Source organism: Cygnus atratus, chromosome 2, assembly GCF_013377495.2.
Source record: "Cygnus atratus isolate AKBS03 ecotype Queensland, Australia chromosome 2, CAtr_DNAZoo_HiC_assembly, whole genome shotgun sequence".
NCBI classification, from domain to species: Eukaryota; Metazoa; Chordata; class Aves; order Anseriformes; family Anatidae; genus Cygnus; species Cygnus atratus.
In genome coordinates, this window is record NC_066363.1 from 47340619 (window position 1) to 47354617 (window position 13999).

General features: G+C 34.8%; 1 protein-coding gene across 9 annotated transcripts in view; it reads right to left on the reverse strand.

Moving 5' to 3' along the window:
* ULK4 (unc-51 like kinase 4) overlaps positions 1-13999 on the reverse strand; it is a 242747-nt gene that overhangs the window by 151405 nt on the left and 77343 nt on the right. For all 9 annotated transcript variants that reach the window (XM_035549727.1, XM_035549732.2, XM_035549729.2 and 6 more), the window contains 5 exons: positions 13631-13764; positions 9433-9554; positions 9074-9130; positions 5124-5175; positions 4939-5033 (listed from right to left, as the gene is read on the reverse strand). In XM_035549727.1, coding sequence (XP_035405620.1) covers positions 4939-5033; positions 5124-5175; positions 9074-9130; positions 9433-9554; positions 13631-13764 — 460 coding nt within the window. The remainder of the gene's footprint in view (positions 1-4938; positions 5034-5123; positions 5176-9073; positions 9131-9432; positions 9555-13630; positions 13765-13999) is intronic.

Here is a 13999-nt window from a genome sequence, read left to right on the forward strand (position 1 = left end):
TCCCAGCAAAAGGGTCCCATACTAGCATATCCCTACTTAGGGAAGGAACCATATGATGGAGTACTACACATCCATTCACTTGTGCTAGTTAACAAGGATGAATTCAACTACTCAACACATACATGCAACCATCATGTATTAACGAACTAGCATATAGCCAACATTACCTGTTATCACCTGCTACATAGGCTACATTTATATGGGTAGCTTAACCCTCTTCTCAAGGCCACAGAACTTGCCTCTATAGGACTAACATTACCAGCCTAAAGAATCTTTCCCTTGCTTACAGCTGAGTTCCAGAGCTCTTCAGGGCAGTGTTTATGGACAAAGTCTTTGCATTTGGTGTCACACTGGGCGGACTGGAAATAAAGAAACTACATCACCCATTCCATGCAGCTACCTTACCCATACTTGCAAATGACAAAGCACACTACCTTCAGAGATTTTTCTAGAGGTCTCTTATTCTTTCCAGTGTGCATGTGTCTAATTTACAACTACTGACAAATACCTTCTCCTTACCCACAATTCAAAGCAGAATGTAATAAAGCAATGACTGTCTGCTTCCAGAACCTTATTTCCAGTCCCAAGTAAGATCCACAACAACCAACATCACCTTGACATTTATACTCATTAAAATTCCACATACAAAGTTGCTGCTGAGAGTGACCATGGGATTAGAATTGTGCTGCCTTCAAATTTCTTGAAGCATCTGCTGCAGGCACAGCATACTCCTCAGTGTTCTTTATATTCCCAGTAATCTCTCAGAATGTAATGGAAACAATAATCTAATACTTGTAAGAATGAACTGGGGAGAAGGATGACGTTTTTGTAATTTTTGTTGAAAAGTCTTCAGAACTACAGAATTTTCATTGAGATTTTTTTTTCTTACTTAAGGGAGGAGATAGCACTGATTGACTGACTCAATATGTCAATTAGTACAGAACTGGTTTTGCACACCAAAAAAAAGCCTTGTGTCATGTGAATTAGTGTAATAGACAGAAAGCCACATGGGGTGTACACTTTTAATCTACTTGAAAAGGGAGAGTGATTGATGAAATGATGTATAATATGTCCACATAGTCATGCCCTACATTGACAAAATTAAGGTGTCAGTGGTTAGATCAGAACAGCTTATGGATGAAGAACACATTGATGCTGAATAAAGAAAAGACTAAGATGAGCTGAGAGAAGCACTTGCTAAAGTTTCTATCCCCTGTTGTCATGTGCGGTGAAAATAATAACTCTCATATTGTCAGTCAGTAGTTTTCCATGTCATACTGCTTTTCCCCTGACTTCCCATCAAGCAACTCATCAGGTTCAAGGTTCTTTTATTTAGGCCAGATATTTAAAAATAGGTTCTGAAACCTTTAGGAGGAGAATCATAGCTGACAACTTTTGTCTCAACCAGAGAACTTTCATGCTTCATGTAGAAGATCATCTGTGCAGTGTGGAGAGCATTTTTAGGAGCTAGTTAGAGTACAAAAAGGATTCCCACAGGAACTGACTGACTGCCATCATGAACCTCATCACTGCTCAAAGCACTCTGAATTACTATAGGTCCTTTTTTTGGGCAAATAAGTACACTTAACAGAGAAAGAGAAAACTACTAATTATACTTGTGGTACAGAATTCTTAATTAAATTTGAACCTTTACCAAAATTTACATATATATATTTATAACACTTATTATCTGAATTTATTAAATAGTTTTCTGTTTCAGGTATATGGAGGAAACAAACACATGGATTTGTGTTGGTTTACAAAACCATGGCTTATATTCCATTCCAGTCTATAGATATTCTTTTTGAGGGCTTTCATCATAATATTTGAGTACAGTTTGGTCAAAACATGCTGAGTTGCACTTACTGTTAGTCTCTACTTTATATCTTGTAAAAATGCACACAACTGCATACAAAATGAAATGACCGCTCATTACTGGCACTCCTTTAAATTAGTTTCCCTTGACTTTACCATACTTAGCAATATAAAATATAGTCAGTCACCACAGAAGTTAATCTCCTCAATAATTTTCTTCAGGTCAATGGCAATCAGAAATTTGATCATGAAAATCAATTTGTTCAACCTTCTTTGTTGAAGGTACAAATACAAAGGGAAATCAAACAAACTAAAACCCAGAAAAAAGCACATTTTTTTTTTCTTCTCAAAGTGAAAAAAACACAAATGTTACTCTTAAACTCCTCTTAACTTACAGAACTTCCATTGCAGCTAAATTAAACCAGACCTAAAGAAAAAACACTTACTGGTTCTGCTTGCTTAATATAACCTCATTTTTATTAAATTCATTTAACTTAATTAAAAATATGAATTTCATTTCTGATTAGAAATTTTAAAGAAATATCACAGTTATAGTGGAAAAAACACATCCTCTTAAGAATGTTTTGGCTTTTTTTTCTCTCCCCTTCATAAAATGCTACTTATAACCAACTTTGTCTAAATGAGCAATCAAGGCGTCAGAGATCAACCTAAAATACACATTTCTCTCAGTAAAAGAGTTTCCTATTAACTGCTGCTATACTTAAATATTGATCTGGAACCTTGAACATGTCTACCTTCAACTTTTAAAAAAAGCACCAAGTTCCACTGGGTGCTGGCATTTATATTCATAGATTCCAGTCGTGCACAGTGAGCAGCAATTAGAAGATATCCCTTGAGTAACAGCATTTCTAAAAATATTCTGTATGCATCATAGAAGATGAAGTACCACTTTCCTCTGAAGTAATGTAAGCTGTACATTCAAGTATAATTAGCACACTAGACTTCGTAAATAGTATTAAACTAATTACTGTTTGCACCACTAGTGGCAGATGTGGTTAGAGATTATTAATTACAGTGGACAATTTCTTGAATTTAACATACTGAATTGAAGGCACTTTCTCCACTTTATTTTCTGTCTGAATGGCTATTTGTTGAGTGTCAGGAGGGCTTAAACTAGGGAGAACTGTTCTTTCTGAAAATGAGTGAACAAAGTAATGAATTTTATTTTCTCAAACTAATAAAAAAAAAAGTTGTTCATTGGCAAGGATAGAGTTATTCTTAAATTAATAAATTTCAATACAGACTTATTCTAAATCAGAGAACCTATTCTACTAAAGCAATGCATGTCATAAATTTACAGTCATTGGAAAGGCAGGAAGTTTTATCTACATCTACATCTTATTTGATGTGTTCATATGGGCTTTAAACAAACATCTAAAACTTTCAACATGTGTGATGAAGTAAATTGTTCCTCACAGATTTAGGTACTTAAGTAAAACTCACTTATTGCTAGCCAAGGGTTACTTACAAGAGAGTGGGACAGTCATTCGCTAGATTCAATATAATGTAGTACTGAATGAGGGGATGGGAGCAGAGGAGGAAGGGTTGTAAAAGGGAGCTATCCCCTTCATGCTATTTTTCCAGAGCAAAACAAAACAAAAACCAGACCATTAAAGTTTAAACAGCAGCTAGATGAATCCTATATAATGTGCAGACAGAAGATATTGCAATTTTAGTAAACGTTGACGGACCTCCATAAAAAATGGTACATATTTCTGTCAAAATAAGACACACTGATAACCCGCAGAAGTAAAACAATTATTTTTAAAAACTGAGGTGGTTCTAGAATGATGTCATAATACAGCAATATACAGACTGACAGACACATAGGGAGATAGGTACTCATTCCTCACCTACATTTAACTTTATTTTATATAACACATTTTGCCATATTAAAGTTAGGTTAAACTGTTCAGTTCTGTACTATTTGCCCTCTTGACTATTAATTGGTTAGATTTTTTGTGGATAAGGACCATTTGTTTGAATACAACTCTTCATAGGTTGTGAGAATTGATGAAAAATAGTAAAATGTCATTTAAATTCCATTTTTTGTTGTTGTTTTATTTTTGATTTTACTGTTCTCACTTACTTAGGCTTTATTTGCTAAATATTCAATTAGCATGCACACCAAGTAGGATTCAACCTCTAAAAACATTTCATTTCTACGATCAGTCATTCTTTTCTAGCATAATCCCTAGGATCACTCGTTCTTATCTAGCATAACTTGATAAAATAAAGCTGTTTTAGGTGCTTGACTTAAGCGCTATAATGAGTGTGCCCTTAACTTAATTCAGTACATAAACACGAATTTCAATGCGAATTAAATGGTCATCCCATTAAGTATGGTGGGTTATACTTTCTGTGGGAATTCAGGAACAAAAATGCATTGGGACAACTTACAATGATTTGTCAATCACTAATTCAAGCCTTCTGACCTACTGTTTTGCTGACAATTATTTCATAATATAACTTCTGGTTTCAGCCAGCTTAGCTCAAATAAAAATTAACCAAAAACTTTGAAGAAAACAAATTTTTAGTGATATGTGAGGCGTACAATATGTGGAATAGTAATCATAATACAATTTTAGGTAAGCAAACAATTGTACTTAGAGAAAAACATCCACACAAACAAAAATATCATAACTGTTATAAACTGTTATTCTTGTTGATGATTTCACTGGGAATAGTATTGATGGAATGGTGTCTTCAACCCCTCAAAACTGTTTTTTCGAAGATATATTGAAAGCATAATGACAAAGCGGAAAAAAAAAATCGCTAACATGTAGCAACATACTTGCTTATAGAATCAAGTGTTACATTTATATGAAAATCATTTTAAGAACTGCTATTGCCAAACCTTAAGCAAATATCTTTCTCAATCTCTCTGCAATTTTTGAACTAAATGTAGTAAACCAAGTCCAAATGCTTTACTTTGTCCTTGAAAATTAAATCTCTTTATAAACAATAAAACATTCCTGTCAGATAGAACCACAATACATTTTAACCCATAATTCAAACAGCTTTTAAATCTTCAAAACATTCAATTTATCAATAGGTTTCAGCCAACTACCCTGCAATTAATTAATTTGTTGCCAGACTTACTGTTGTGCGATGGATTGTCAACAAGACAGGATGCTGTGTTACTGCTTCAAATGTTGATAGAGTAGTCTTAATCAATTCTTCTGATGCAGCTGGTCCTATTGGTAAAAATCATTATATTTCCTTCAAAGATGCAACCGTTTTAATGCCTACATATAAAAGTGCAGCAATATCATAGGTTATCTTACCTATTGCTCCATCCAAGTTGGTTTCTCCTGAGTCTATCGATCGGATAAAATTCTACAGAAGAAGAAGCATTTATTTGAAACACTTTAGAAACAAAAATGAAGAAGCATAATCACCAATTAATTACAATATGAAATTCTTTAAAGGACTGTGTAAATACAAAATGTTAATGTACCTGCAGTTAGGAATTCTCATAATAATTTAGATATGAAAGACAAAGCATCCATGATCTGGCTATTAAAAAATAATTTTGCAAGTTTTTAATGCTGCTGGACACTTAAACATAGGGTACAGTAAGGACCATTACTTTGACTAATATCAGGAATGATAGCATTTCCAGCTAAATAGGCAGTAATTAAATGTCTTACTTTATTGTTAACTGAAAACTGTACTTTCTGAAAAGCCTTTGAACTACCTTGTATATGGCTATGTTAAAATAACTCACTAAAAAGACCAAAGACTCTTCTGGAAAATGCAATTTTCTGTTATTTGTACCATCTTTTGATCTCCATGCCTTCTACGCAACACTATGGATACACTTACACACAGGAGTGCATACAAAAAGGCATAGCCTTCTACTAAATCACTTAAATAACTCATCATTTGGAGGAACAGGAACAATGAAGTATTAACAATCTGGGATAAGTAAATATTGTACATGTACACCCACTATTCTTTTGCCTTTTAATCTTGATTTCACTCTTTTGCTTCCACTTTTATGCATAGCAGTTTATTTCACAGGGTATGCAAAAGACATTTTAATGGCACTTGCTAGAGAAGGAAAACTTCTCAGCCAAATTTATGGTATGTTTTTATTTGCTGATTTAACATACAGAGAACATATCATGGATAATATCCAATTTTCAATGTGCACACATCCTTATATATTTATATGATGTAAAGCATTAAGAAAATGATTGCTTTGAAACACTTGTTTCATATTGTTTTATCAATTACAGCTTTGTTATTACATATTAAATTGGCAGAAGTGCCTACATGGGTTACTTTTCCACAGTATGTGAAAAACAGCTAAAGGATTCTTCTCTAATTAGAAATTCAGGTAGAAGTTAATTGTATATTTCATAATCTAAAAGTATCTCAGAGGCAGTCATAAAAAGCAATTGTTTCTAGTAAAAAAACAGGTGTTTTACCTTCCTGATCATTTGAAGAAAATTACAGTTATAATCTAATTAATTTGTTTTGGAAGAGAGCAAATTATTTTGTTTGCTCGTTTAAGACAGTTTCACACATAACCATAGCATCAAGACTAATCTAGAAAAATCAATATAGTTCATGCATAAATTGTTCTGGCCACTATTGCTTATTTCCTTAATTTTCTGTTGGAAACACAAGAAGAAGATGTATTTATACACTGTTGTTTTTTGAGCAATGGAGAGTGTGTGTATTCCACTGCAGGTGAGTGTGCACCCATTGCATTCCACTGGGAGCCTACTATTAGCTGTGCCTCTGGGGCACAGCCTGTCTTTTCTGTGTCTTTCTATTTACAGCTGAAAACATGAAAGGACTGTCCCAACTCCCTCTCAATTTCTTTTCACAGGAGCACTGAGAATTACAGTGATGACGGAAATAACTTCAAAGCAGCAAGAAAAAAATATATTTCTCAATGAACAACAGTTACAGGAAAATAACTACTTTTTTCTTTCCCGATACCAAGCACACATCTTTCCACTCCTAATCATTGTTCATTGTAAAGAGTAAGATTTCAGAATAAATCGGAAAACAAAACAACAATGACAACCAAAAATCTGAAGGACTGGCTTGCTCAAGTCTTAGTGGCCTCAATTATAGCACAAAACTTGAAAAAGTACAAGCCGATGATCAAATGTCCCTTTACAGATGCCACTGGGAATGTTGCTAAACAAAAAAATTCCAGAGTAGACTGTTCCCTGGTAGAATGGATAGTTACTCTTCCAGAAGTAACTACATTAGTCATATCATAACACAGTTACATAAAATAGACTCTATTTTGATATTCATTTTTCAGATACACTACTTCCCTGCACTTTTTATGCATAAATTGAAATAGCATATTTAAGTTCCTGAACTGCGTTGTTCGATGGACATAGAAGGACAAGAGACAGGAAACATTCAGTCAAGTAATCTTCCCCTCTTTGATCTGACAGAAAAGGTGTGGTAATATAACCAGCCTGATTTCCTCAGTCAGTAGTTCAAGTTATTTGGAGAAAAGTCAAAAGAGAACCTATGTTGTACCTGGCCTCCTGTACCTATACTGTTGACTAAAGAATTTCACCTTCTAGATGGTTGATCCAAAACCATTAATAAATCCACTGGCTACTTACAAGTGCTTCAAAGAGATAAAATATTTTGTAATCCAACGTCCTTTTCTCTTTATTGTAATGTGAATTTTTCTACAGACATTTTGAGGACACTTTCTTCTCAATCACTGACTAGGAGACCTAAATTACACCCACATTTTCTTGGAATCAAAAGTCAAAGGAGAAAGAGAAGTGAATCTAAACAGTAAAATTTAATCTAGCTGTCTGTGGTGAAGCATTTCTTCTGCATGCGATTGTGGAAATCAATACATAGCTGTCATTTATGAACACGCGGACTTAAAAGTATTTGCTTAACTCTGCTACACAACTTTAGAAATGAGCTTTTTCCTCATTCAGCAGAAACAACAGCTTCAATATATGGAAATTATATTACAACAGTAATAATTCATTTTAACTATACTATCTTATGGGACAGTTAAAAGTTCATTTACAATCATTAATATCATAAATTATTTACAGATGTTACGAGACAAATATCTCTGTAGCTTATAATACTCAGTGTTTAATCAACTAAATACAATGTAGAAGTACTGGCAACTTTAATTTATATTTAATTTCTAGTCAGGGCTTCAGCAAAAATTCTATAAAGAATACTGGGTGCAACTCAGAGGTAAACCTAACTCAGAGGTAAAATAAAGTACAAGTAATTCGCAATATATCATATATATGCAGAGTATACTTGAATACAAGATTTTCCCTTCAACTCAATAGATTGCTATAGAATATATATAGTTTTGAATAGAACAAAATGAGTAGAACAGAACAGTTCAGTTGGAAGGGACCTGCAAAAATCAAGTCCAACTGCCTCACCACTTCATAACCAAGCATGTTGTTAAAGCACATTACTGAGGGACATTGTCCAAATGCCTGTTGAACACCGACAGGCATGGGGCATCAACCACCTCACAAGGAGCCCTGTTCCAGTGTTTGACCACCCTCATGGTAAAGACATTTTTTGCAATGTCCAGTCTGAACCTCCCCTGGTGCAGCTTTGTGCTGTTCCCTCATGTCCTGTCATCAGTGACCAGGGAGCAGAGAACAGCACCTCCCTCTGCACTTCCCATCCTCAAGGAGTTGTAGAGAACCATGAGGTCACCTCTTGGTCTCCTCTTCTCCAGACGAGACAACCCAAGCGTCCTCAGCCTCTCCTCATAGGACATGCCTTCCAATCCTTTTACCAACTTTGTCGCCCTCCTCTGCATGCAATATTCAAGGTGAGGCTACACTAACGCTAAATATAGCGGGAGAATCACGTCTTTTGACCAAGTGGCTATGCTGTGTTTAATGCACCCGAAAATACAGTTTGCCCTCTTGGTTGCCAGGGCACACTGCAGGCTCATGTTGAGCCTGCTGTTGACCAGCACCCCCAGATACCTTTCTGGAGAGCTGCTCTCCAGCCTGTACCTTTGTCCTGCATTACTCCATCCCAGGTGCAGAACCTGGCATTTATCTTTGTTGAATTTCATGCCACTGATGATAACCCAAAATCAAAACTAAAAAAAAATATATTCAGAATAAAGACCTCTCTCTAATTTATTATTGGAATGTAATTTTATTGCATTAAAATAATTCCCAAAATTTTATGCATATGTATTTTTTGCAAACAAGATTTTAACTTAGATGGTTATACTCACAAGTAAGGTCCCATAGTAGAAAAGAAACTCCTCTGTGACTATCTTGGGACGAAATACCTGTTTGAATTTAGCAAAAGTTTTAAAAGTTACAGTAACTGCGTATCTTATGACCAGAAAAAGTAAAACATTTTTTCACATCCATGTTGAAAAAGAAGGCAAAATATGTATTTATCATTAGAGCTGTCCTACAATATGCAAAAATAAGGTTTACATCTTTAATGCTGCTACTTAGCTCAGATAACCATCAACCTAATTACACATTACAAAAGGATCTATTTGATCTTTTAAGCAGCAGAAGTTAGATTTTGGGAAACTGCAGGAGTTTGTACTCTGTTTAAAACTTTTTGAAAAAAATGTACCTGGGATGTCACAAGATGAAGCACTACAGGCATCATGGGAAGGCACATCTTCAGCTGTTTGGCCTGAAGCGTTGATGGGTGTTTGCGTCCAGAGACATTAGTTAAGGCATTGAGAATGTCACCTACAGAAAACAACATTTCAGACAGATCTAACATAACTAGTTTGCTAAATAGCACAAAATGACATATAAAGCATCTCTGTTCCAGTATCCTCACTGCAATCCCACCTTCTCCCTTCTGATGAAAGTAGTGGTCATGTGAGTGAATGATCATAAAAATAAAGGCTGATCCAACACTTTTATTACCTATTTAGTTTTCAGACAGGTCATTTTCCTGCTCCAGCTACAGAGATATAGAATCATAGAATCACAGAATGGTTTGAGTTGGAAGGGACCTTAAAGATCAACCAGTTCCAACCCCCCTGCCATGGGCAGGGACACCTCCCACCAGACCAGCTTGCTCAAAGCCCCATCCAGCCTGGCCTTGAACACCTCCAGGGAGGGGGCATCCACAGCTTCTCATAAGGCAGCCTATTCCAGTGCCTTACCACCTGCAGAGTAAAGACTAAATCTTCCCTCTTTTAGTTTAAAGCTATTACTCCTTGTCCTATCACTAGAGCTCAAGAGCTTCACCATAATTTGGTGACATAATACTCAAGGAGTGTATTTCTCCTGCAGCAATAGTACCACCAGAAGAAAGAAACAAGCACTGTTCCCCACTTCCTCAAAAGCCTTCCATCAGCTGAGCACACATACACACAAATTTAACAATGACATAAGTTATCTAAAGAACGCTCTCATGATCTCATAGAAAGAGGTAGCAGCAGGTCAATGAGAGAACTTAGTCCATAACAAACCTCAGACACAACAATCAGGGAACAAAATTCTAATTTCAGTAGTGAGAATTGTAATTCAAACTTCAGAAGAGAGATATAAAAACCAAGGAACATTATGCTGAATTTGTGTTACGTTATCGTCTCAGAAATCCATGACCACTTCTGCATGGAATAAAGAACAGAAGAAGCAAGAGAAAAGTCATATGTAAAGAAAGAAAATCTAGTCCTTTTAGCCTGAAATATTATAAGCCAAATCCTGTCTTTAAAAAACACGTACTATATGTTTTCCCTAATGAGAGAGCTACACAAAACTGTAAAAGGGAAATCACATAGCTATTAAACAAATAAAGGACATGATTCAGTATTTTATACAGTTTTCACGCCAGAACAGGCCCTTCCTTTAAAAGTAAGTCACAGAGTTTACTCATGTTGAAAAATAGCAATGCTTTTCCTCTGCTCCCACGGAGTTCAGTTTTCAACATAAGCAGAATGACACAGCCAGGCACTAAAATAGGTTGTAAAAATACTTATCTTTAAAGATTTGAATTGTTCTATAATATACTGCTCATGAAAATGTTGCCTAAAACTCTCCAAATACATAAAACAAACTATTGTCTTTTCAAAGAATTTTTGTTTGGAATTACTAACAAAACTGTAATTCAACAAGATCTCTCTGTGATTAACAAATAATCAATTGAACCCTTGACTCTCTTTCTATATATTTGTCTTACATAATCACCACTTCCGTCAATTTGTTGATAAATAGATGCAGTTGTTTCAATTCTTAGTGTGATCTAAGCAAATTGTACTTATCTTGTAGAGAGAGGTTAAATATTAAACATACCTGAATAAAATTACTTTGTTACCTACAGCAACTGAAAACTTTAAAATTTATCCACAACATTATCATTTTATTTCATTTATTTAAATGTATCTTTAATGGCAATTTCTACAACTTGTTAATCTATCTGGTTTATAGCTACATCTGGTGGAAGAAGATGGGATCAGTAAGGAGCTTAAATAAATGCATATTAAAAACCAGCTAGGATTAATTTTAAATCGACAGTTAAACTGTTTTTAACTGTTCCACCCGGCAATTCTCGTCATTTTTCCTACAAGCTCATAACTTTTACCTCCTCAAGCAGAACATAATCCTTCATCATACTCACAGCAATAAAAAGAAAAGGCCTTCTGACTGATACGGACAGAAAACTTATCTCAATAAAAACAATCAAAACACAAATCTAGCTTGAAAAGGAAAACAAAGTGTAAAAATAAATAAATAAATAAAGCAGAACCCATATCAAAGAAACATTATTTTTTTATAATGATAGTAACAATATTTTTGATTTATAGCACTTTCAAGTTCTGAGAAAATATCAGGGCCTACTGCATTAACTGTATACAGGGCCTACTGCATTAATTGTATATGTATATTGTATACTGTATATAATTGTATATATAATATTGTATATTATGTTAATAATATATATTAATTGTATATATGTATTGTATACATATAGTATATGTATGTAGATAGTAGAAGGTGAATTTCTGTCTCAAAACATTTATAGTTTGAGACTTCCAAATCCTATAATCTACCCAATATATGAACCTGATCAGTTAGAAAAGTTAGGAATAAAAGGGGGGGGGGGAATCAGCTGTTCGCGACAAGGCAAAAAACTGCATTCTCATAGGAAGTAAAGTTTCTTTTAAAATAGCAGCATGACCATTAGATCTACGGACCTTTGCAGTGCTATTAGTTCATTTTCAATATTCTAGCAATAATGTAAAAGATGAAACATAAACCAGCTATAATCTCACAGAAAAATAAAGTTATGATTTATTATTATTATTATTTAATGACAAGCCATACACAATCATGGCTGGATTTACTCCATTTCTTTCTGGAAGACTCTCAGCATTTCCTTCCTTGTGTTCCTATTTAGCTTTCTTACTCCGTTCTGCGGGAGATCTCACCCACCAGCTTTAATAAGCATTTTAATGCCAATTATTCAGACTGGCCACACCAATCTCATATTTTCTCCTTCATTCCTTTCTGTCTTCCTCCTTTCCCCTTTCTTTCTCTTCATCCTTTTCCCCACCCCTTTTCCATTCCTTCTCTACTTCCTCCCATTCCCTCCACTCAATTCCTTCTTTTTCATCTCCACTTCTTTTCTTCTTTTTCTTCTTCCTCCTCCTCTTCTCTTTCTTTCCTCCCTCCTTCCCTCTTTCCTTCCTTCCTTCCAAATTAATTCTTTTAAATAGAAAACTCATCTTTCCTCATACATCACACAGCACAGCTTTTTCCAGGAAAGACAGTCTCACCACTCCTACTCATCTGGGGTCATTTTTGTGACATTTCTTTTATTCAATATCAACCTGATGTTCAAATCTTGCCAACAGATCCTCATTACTTTTTCAAGATTGTATTACTTTTGTCTAAACACTCAGAATACTCATCTTGTTTCATCACCTTCTCTTCACTGATTCTCCAGATTCTCAAGTTAAGTTCTTTCTACTCCAGCTTCTACTCTAGTTGCCCAATGAGTCAAAATTATGCCCTGCAATTTGCAGGTTTTGTCATATTTGCACACATACTTTTCACTGTTCTATATGCTCCAACTATGACAAGTTAGAGCATATTCAATGTTGACAGGACTTCATCTGCTACACCCAAGCAAATTTCTATTTGAACATGTATGACCAATACAAAGTAGCTTTTTATTGTTTCAGAGACTCAAATACTAGTGAAATTTGAGCAGATATGCATAAAATTGGCCAAATGCATATCCTTGGCACAACAGCTCCTTTGCTGGAATGTCAAGTTTTTATTCCTAAGTATGAGGGATGGGGCAAGGTAGCATTGATGCTCTCTCAGAGAAAATCTTTCCATCTTTTCTTCTGCATGAAGAGATCAATTTCTGATTATCTATAAATATTCAAGTATCTAAGCTGAAATTTTCCAGAAAAATTACCTCAATCAAGTACTCAGCATACATATTTAAGCATAAATGATTAACACATACTCATGGATATGATGTGTTATATCTCTCCTTCCTCTGTGCTTTATAAGGTAAGTTTGCTTTTAGAATTTCCAATCTTTGGAATATCTTTAGAACATTGATAAAACTTCTTGTACAATTGGGCCTCTTCCCCGACTGAGTTGAATCTGGCATTCAAGATTCCAATACAAAATATCTGATCATGACATGACTAAGAAACTTTGTGAAGCTGATAACATCCAAACTTTATGTGATCAGAAAACGCAATCTTTCCACTTGCATATTTAAGGAGATATTTAAGTGCTTCTCAAGGGAGTAAGCAAAGGTAAGATTTATTCAGTTAACCAACTCAATTTACCTAGAATTCCTGGCAGCTCCCGCACAATGTGATAGATGAGAAGATCCAGGCATTTTGACAGGTATTCATTGCCACTTTGCTGCTCTTTTCCTGGTGTGGTCTTTCTGCTGTCTCTTTCAATATACATCACAAGTCTGCATTTAAACAAGTGCAAAACATTACCTCTCATAACAAAATAATGATACTGTAATCTCAAAAATATTACTAAAGCTGGCATTTCTAGTACCCGAGGTTACAATCAGAGAATATATTAGTGTTGACTCTGCAATTTTTGTTGAAATTTTGGATTTTCCCTTTCAAATAAATCAAATTTTAATATAACGCAAATGACTGTGCCAAGGAACAACAGGAAAAACAACCCTTAAGCTA